This window comes from Trichosurus vulpecula, chromosome 2, assembly GCF_011100635.1.
Source record: "Trichosurus vulpecula isolate mTriVul1 chromosome 2, mTriVul1.pri, whole genome shotgun sequence".
Lineage (NCBI taxonomy): Eukaryota > Metazoa > Chordata > Mammalia > Diprotodontia > Phalangeridae > Trichosurus > Trichosurus vulpecula.
This window is the reverse complement of record NC_050574.1, coordinates 416783984-416792330: the sequence shown is the minus strand read 5'-3', so window position 1 is coordinate 416792330 and position 8347 is coordinate 416783984. Positions and strand designations below refer to the sequence as shown.

The following is an 8347-nucleotide window of genomic DNA, read 5'->3' as shown; positions in this document are numbered from 1 at the left end:
AAGTCTTTTTCAATATCTACTGAAGTAAAAATAGGCAACAAGGGAGAGTTGAACTCTCCTGGAAATTTCTCACTATGTAAGAATATTATGTAGGGTGGTACTCCCTGGGCAGATTCTTCAGGGGCATTGTTTGGCTGCAGACAAATCCCCAGGAAAATTCTCTGGTGCATGGCTGAGTCACTTTGTATACCGCCCCAACCCTGTACTGCCTTGTAATTTGGAGAGAAATTTCACTGGATTTTGCATGCAAATAAATGGTGTGAGTGGAAACTGCATGCTCATTATGGAGGCAGCTTCTCTAGCAGCCACACTAATGAGGAGTGTCTTCTTCAATTTGGACATAAATATTTATTACCATATGCCCAGCACTGTATTAGGCACTGTGGAGGATTCAGAAATATGAGGCATAGCCCTTAGTCTCCAAAAGCCAACAACCTAGTTGGGTAGACGAGACATATACAATAAAATGTTTAAATAAAAATATAAACCAAGATGTGATTATGTGCCCAAAGTAGATGTAAAGGTACTTGGTAATGTTCAGAGAGATAGTTATGGATGTAGTTCAGGGCTTCATGAAAGAGGTTTATTTCCAGACAAGGTAAAGCAGGAATTAGGTAGATAGAGTAGTAAGAACATTCTAGAATAGCACCAGTCACTCAATAGATCATTTTAACAAATAGTCAACAAAAGCATAGAAAGCTTAATGCGTTTGCTGAATTGAATTGGAAATGGTAACACATTTACAGCGCAGTGAAGCAACCTTGTGGTAGTAAAAAGTTTGTGTTCAAATGTAATAGGAAAGATCTGGGGAAAGAAATTGTGGACCATCTGTAATTACAGGGGGGAAATTTGGGAGTTAATGGGAGGCCATTGAAGGATATTAAACAGAGTTTTTGGGATGGATTGGAAAAAAAGAACAAGATATGAGGTAGGAAGTGAGGTAGGAAGGATTCTAAGGGAATTACAGTTGTCTTCTTGTCCAACCTGTAGGTGAACAAGAATTTACTCTAAGAAATCTCTTAGACTTGGTCACCCCAGTTCCACTTCAAGACCTCCAGTGATGGGGAACTCTTTTCCTCTTATGGCAGTCCATCTCATTTCTGGACAACACTAATATTAGTGGGTTTTTCCTTATGCAAAGGAGAAATCTGACCCTGAAACTTCCACCTATTACTCTAAGTTAAACCCCTTCAGGGTAAAAAAAAAACCTCATGGGATCATAGACTTGAGCTGGAAAGGATCATACAGGCCATCTGGTCCAAACCTCTCAGTTAGTAGACAAGGAAACAGAAGTTCAGAATGGACAAGTGACTTGACCAAGGTCACAGAGACAGCAGGTGGCACAGCTCTGATTCTTCTTCTCTATGGCAGCCTTTGAAACAAAAGATCACCTGCCCCTCAAGTCTTCTCTTCCCCAGGATAAATGTTTTCCATTCTTTCAACCAATCTTTGTGTGGGACAGTTTCAAAGCCCCTCCTCTTTCTTGTTGCCTTCCTAGATGTGCTCCAGTTTGTCACTGTCTTTCCTAAAATTTGATTAGAAAACAATATTTTTAGTGTGTTGTGATCACAGGTTGGGTGAATTAGGATGACAACAGTGGGAATAAAGAAGAAAGGACAGATGTTAGAGGAATTTCAAAGATTTAAAAAACAGCATTGCATAGTGAAAAGAGCTTTGTTCTTTGAGATGGAGAAGCTTGGATTTAAATTCATATTCTGATTATTAGCTATGTGGTCATGAACAAATTGCTTAACCTCCCTAAGACTCATTTTACTTATCTGAAAAATTGGGATAATACTTGAAATCCATCTATCCATCTATCCTTCCATTCTTCTATTTTTCCTGAGTTCCATCCCTCTATCTATCTATCTATCTATCTATCTATCTATCTATCTATCTACCTATCTATCTATTTTACATATATATATATAATATACAAATATAATATACTGTACATTATAGGGTCATTGTAAGGGAAGCATTTTGTTAACTTTAAGGTACTATGTAAATTTAGCATTATTCAAGGAAGAATTAATAGGACTTAGTGACTCATTGGAAATATGTGGTGAGGAGGGAGGAGTCGAAGTGTCAAAGATAACTCAGTGGTTCCTCAAGCTGAGTGACTAGTGGTACCAATGAAGGAAAAGTCCAGGGAAATGGGATTCAATTTGTGGGGAGAAAATTAACCTCTTTGTGCCTCAGAGAAGTTGCTCATCTAAAGGAAGAAAAGGACTGAACCAGACTATCTCGTGAGGACTTTTTTACTTTTAAGGCTTACGATTCCATGATGAGTTGAGGCTAAGGATTTTGCTAGATATTCAAGAAGAAATGTAAAAAAAATTTTAAAGATACAGGAATGAGACTTGGTTAATACATCATGGCTGGAAATACACATTTTGGAGTCATCTGTGTAGAAGGACTTTGCTTAGCAAATAAAATATTTTCTTAACAGATCAGGCAAACTGATAGTATGAGCAAGATGGGGTGTTAAAATAACTGAAAACATTTTTAAGCACTTTCAAATACTTTCAATGTATGGATATACATAATAAACATTGACATATTTAGTGCTAATTGACTATGTGTGTGTGAGAGAGCTCCCAAAGAATGATTATAAATTTTTAAACATACTTTAAATAGGTACTTGAAAATAATGAAATAAACTATTCTGTAAGTCAGGATAAAAACAATTTTTCTAATTCAAACTGCTATGATTGGTGTGGATTTTCCTGGACTTGTGGAAAATAAAATAGATTATCATGACCATTAATTGTAATAATAATAATTAATAATAATAGTAGAATCAGAGGTTATATAGTTTACAAAGTCACAGTAATAATAAATAACTAAGCTGGAATCCAAATAATAACAAGTAATATAGGTTTTTAAGTTTGCAAAACACTTTCAGGTATGAAAATTGTTTTACATAAGGTTAAGTAACTTGCTAAAAGTCACAAAGCTAATAAGTAAAAAAGATGGGATGCAAACAATAATAATAATAAACATTTATGTAGCCCTTTAAGTTCTGTAAATTAGTTTTAGATTTTTTTTGTTGTTGTTGCTCAGTCTCATTTGTGTCTGACTCTGTGATCCCATTTGGGGTTTTCTTGGGAAAGATACTGGAGTGGTTTGCCATTTTCTTCTCCAGCCCATTTTACAGATGAGGAAACTGAGGAAAATAGGGTAAAATGACTTGCCTGGTGTCACAATGAATAATAAATGTCTGAGGCCAGATTTTAACTCAGGTAGATGAGTTTTCCTGACTTCAGGCCCAGCACTCTATCCAATGCACCACCTTGCCACTCAAATTTCAGTTTTACAAAGCACATTACAAATATAAACTCATTTGATCCTTGTAACAACCCTGTGGGGTAGGAGCTATTACCCCCATTTTATAAGTAATGAAACTGAGGTAAATTGATTTACCTAGATAAGTGTCTGAGTCAGGATTCTAACTCAGGTTTTTCTGAGTTCAAGCCCTGCACTCTACTCACCATTCCACCTAGCAATATATTTGCTACCCCCATAAAATCCTCCCTTGTAAAAAAGTTCCAGTTGCTGAAGCTGATGGTGTAAGAAACTCTTTACCCACAATCCCCCCTCCTAAACCCCCACCCCCACTGTATCAAGAAGAAGAAAGTATGTTTCATTGACTGTCCTTTGGGATTGAGATTGGTCAGTACATTTACTCTGAGTTCAGCAGCCTTCTAGGGTTATTTTTGTCTAATCCCATTTCCACATGAAACATTTCAAACATTTGAAGGCCACTATATTCCCTCTATTTCTTTTCCTCTCTAGGTTAAACAACCCCAGTGTTTTTAGCTAGTTCTTATTAGGAATGATTTCTTGTATGAGATAGTATAAGTCTCTAGTTCAAGAGGTTATATAATAATGTCAGGCTGTCAATGGTGGACAGAATACCTATACCTGGAGGCATAGGAGTTAGAAGACCGAGGTTCAAGTATTGGCTTGAAACTTGTTGGCTGTGTGACCTTGGACACAAGCCACTTAATCTCTCAATTTTATCATCTCTTAAAAGGGGTTAATCCTTGCACTATCACACAGCTTTACCGTGGGGATAAAGACAATACGTATAAAGTTGTGTGTAATTGCGCAGATTCATAGTCTTTTGTGACTTCTTTGGGGTTTTCTTGGCAAAGATCCCGAAGTTGTTTGCCATTTCCTTCTCGAGCTCATTTTTCAGTTAAGGCAAACAGGGTTAAGTGACTTGCCCAGGGTCCAGCCAGTAAGTATCTAAGATCAGATTTGAACTCAGGAAGATGAGTGCTATATAAATGTAAGTTATGACCACTATGATCTTTCAATTATTTTCTGAAAGTTTTAGATGCTTAAGAACATAGAGATAGATTTAGATTATATTTTATGATGATATAATGACTTTGTTATGACACCACAATGTGTACTTAAAGCTGGAATAGACATTAGAAATGAACTAATTCAACCTCTAATTTTATAGATGAAGAAACCAAAGCTCAGAGAGTTGCTGTTCTGAAACAGCTGGTAGGAAGTAGCAGAAGTGTGATGTAATATCCAGGCCTTCTGACTCCATTGTTCTTTTTGTCTTAGACGGTCACCAGGGGAAAAAATAATTTCCAGTTGATTGGGCCAATAAAAAAGGGCCAGAATTTAATAATACCTCAGAAAAAATCAAGCTGTGTCAATTGACACAGTACATTAGCACATACTAGAGACATAGGATGTGTTTTTTTAATTTCAAAGTAAAATTTTAATATCGGCTTTTAATTCTTTATATTCAAAATGCATTAAGCAAAGATAGAAGAAACTTTAGTAAATTATAGCAAAATTATAAACAAAAATTCTTGTGTCAATTGATTGTGTCAGTTGACACACCTAGCCCTTCTAATGTACCTACCATTTTCTAGCTAAATATACACTTACTGCTTCTCACTGCTTTTCCATATTTCCAGGAAGGCCATGAGTTCTTTTCCACAGAATGCTAGGAAAGGAATTAAAGACATGATCTAAAGAGACATCACTGACCATGAACTGAAAGAGCATCAGTGTTACAATATGAACTAACTTAAGCTATATTCTGTAGAATATATTCTACAAATAGGAAATACCTGATTAGTACTTGTTTAATATTTAGAAAATGTGACTCTTGAATCTCATATCTATTTCTACATAAAATAACTATATTGAAAAGTGTGGTCAATATCCCATATTGTCCACAAAGATGAAGTAATAAGTAAATAAGGATTTTGTCCATGCAGTGAGTGCACTAAATAGGATTTAGCTCTAGAAGAGACCTTAGAGAACATCATTTCTATTTTACAGTTGAAGAAAGAAGCCCAGAGAGGTAAAGCAATCTAAGGTCACCCAGGTAGGGAACAGTCTTTTTGACTCCAAAGTCGCCCTTCCACCCAAGGTTCTGGTGCATGATATGGTTTAGATTTCAGGGTCTGCATTTATTCTTCATGATCACTAATTAGTTTCTATTCACACTACTTGCTATTTCTGGAAGTGTTTCTCACTGAGTAAAAGCACATCAATTGAGGTAGAAATAAAAGCAACTAAGTCTTTAGGGCATATGTTTTGACATTTTGTGCAAAACAGACCTTTTTTCTCCTATCAAATAACTCAATTTTTGTTATGTTGGTCCTCTTGTTCTCTACAATCAGATCATCTCAAAACCCACATTCAGAATTAGGGGCAGCTTCCATAGATTATCTAATAACCTACCTGTCTTCACTTCTGAGATGTAAACAGCATGAGAAAAATGAATTAACAGAGTAGAAACAATTCTTCCCTTCCTCCCATCGTTTTCCCCTCTCTCTCCAATTCATATTTGAGAAATTATACCCAGTTCCTATTTGTTTGGACATCCTGACCCCATGGAATTTTCTATTAGAAAGACTGGAAGACATCAGTAACATCCTTTCCCAAGAAATCTTAGGGCTGAGAAAATAAACAAGTAACCAGGTGATATGAACAAAAATCAATTTATTATATATTTTCTAATAATTTATAATAGCTTCTTGGGTTTTTAAATGTCTTTTTTGTTATTTCCAATGCTTAAAAATTATAATTTTAAAACATTAACTGCTGTTTTATATACATTATGATTCAATTTCTTGCTTCTAAATATGAATGTTGTGGCTCCCAAGTATAAACTTGGAAGAAGGGGCAGAGGGTACATTTCTTTTTCTTCTGACACTGCAGTATTTAAAATTTCACATCATAGACCTGTTTGGACTATATGAAAAATAGCCAAAGTCACCACCCTCTTCCTATACTTCTTTTACATATATATAGAGAGAACTTTATAAACAGAATACATCTGATTAGTACTTGTTCGATATTCAGTAATGCGACTTTTGATTTTCATACCTATTTTTATATAAAATAACAAAATATACAGAGAAGAAGAGAGAGAACATCTTGTTCATCAGTACAGAGAGAGTAAATAAAAGTTTATGTATGGCTTTGCAAAGGTCGCTCATGAAGTGACTTTCACACCTTTTTTTTTAAATTTACTTATTTATTTAAAAGCATCTTCAGAGAACGTGTTAGTGTGCTTACAATGGCAGCCATGGTGGTCGAGTGTCGGGCCAAGAGTCGCAAGCTGGGGTCCGCGGACGTCTTCCCGGTGGCTACCTCGGCGGCCCTCAGGAGGCAAATGTAGTTGATGACCACCTCATCGATCTTGGCCACGATCTCCTGCCGCTGTGCTTCAGAACTCACAACCTTGATCAGCCGTAGGCAGGCCTCGGTCAGGCAGCAGAGCACTTGGAAGCTGGAGGTCACGGCCGCCAGCATCTCCTCGGGGCTCTTGTCCGCCATGGCCATTTTCCTGCAGGCACTTCCCAGATGTCTGGACTCTATGGATAACAGCTGCTTGTACTGGGAGAGCTTCAGGTCGCGCCTGGTTGCCCTGGGCGACGACTCCTCTCTCTTCCCGGCACAGGACCGGACCAGGCAGAGCAGCTCGTTGGCATCGTTTTGGGCGGCTAGGAACCCGTTGGGCATCTCGTACTTGCTCTCCTTCAGGGTGCTGATCCTTGTGATGCGCGCCTCGAAAGCCAGTTCGCAGGGGTTCAAGTTCAAGTCCGAGACCGGGCTGCTGGGGGCTTGCGCACCGCCCGGGAGAACTTTGGAGGTCTCCCCCACCACCATCGCCTTCTTCTGGATTTCAGCAGGGAGGCATGGGCTGGCTGGTTCTGGCAGCTCATGGGACAGTTCAGGTTGATAGAGGCAGGAGACTCGACGACGGGCCTCACCGGTTTCTTCCTCCTCATCCCCATCCTCATCTTGCCCTCTATTCAGGAAGCAATGACTAAAGGGCCCCCGGCATCTCCAGTTGCTGGCCTCCAGCTTCCGCAAAGGTAACGTTCTATACAGCTTGGAGTCCTTGTGGGCCCCTGAAGATTTCCTTTTCTCTTTTCCTTCAGGGCCTAAGTGCATGGAATTTTGTGAGTAACTTTTGGTTAACTTTTTGCCTAGGGGAATTTCGACCCTTTTTTCCGGTTTGGACTGAGCCACTTCTGGGATGCCAGAACATTTTGAGCCAATAGCAGCCTTCTTCCTCTCCAGAAATGTTTCCACTCCCGGGGATCCCGAAATGACACTGCTGCTCCGTCTCAGAACCCTTCTGTTCTGCGGCGTTCGGAGGCTCCCTCCCCTCAGCTCACATGGCCACAAACTCATTGCCACTCCGTAGGCCTGGTTCGCTTTGGGAAAATCATTAGGGTCTTGATTTGGACTTGGCACCTTTGATTCAGAGTGAATGTTGGATGATAGCATGATGGAATCAGCTTTAGGATGTTGAGAACAAGCTGAAGACATGCCTCCTCGTCTTCCCTTCCCAGGCTCTGTGAAAGCTACACTAGGGGGAGTAGGAAAGCAGAGAGAATCATTAAGCATCACCCTGACACCCATCTCTGCCTCAGTGTCTAGGGGACCCCTAGCTATTTTACATGCACATTTTGGGAAATTCATACCAAGTTTACAGGGCATGACTTTGTTTCTCAATAAATGCCATACATGCATTTCCATAGATCTGTATAAGATCACAACCCCTCCATGGGTGTCTTAGGCAGATGATTTCATGAGTTGCTTCTCCCCTCCCCAAACCATCACCTTGTTGTCAGTCTTCCGGTGATGATTCTCTGCATGGTTAGTTAGCTAGGTCTTTATACAGTGGACATCTGGTCCTTTGTCCATCTTATATCTTGAAGCCTTTCTATTCAGGCTCCTCCTACCATGGGTTGTACTTTGGGAGCAAAGCCATGTCTACATTGCTCAGAGTCAGCTCTACAGGAATCCTCCAAACCAAGGTGAGGTATCAGAGTAACACTTTTAATGG

The 8347-nt window shown here is 39.1% G+C and overlaps 1 protein-coding gene across 1 annotated transcript in view; it reads right to left on the bottom strand.

The window, feature by feature from the left end:
- Positions 1-6395: 6395 nt before the first annotated feature.
- The window catches only part of FRMPD4 (FERM and PDZ domain containing 4), a 175273-nt gene continuing 173321 nt past the window's right edge, over positions 6396-8347 (bottom strand). The window contains 1 exon segment of the mRNA XM_036747287.1: positions 6396-7862. Within this exon segment, the coding sequence (XP_036603182.1) occupies positions 6520-7862 (1343 nt within the window). The 3' untranslated portion in view covers positions 6396-6519.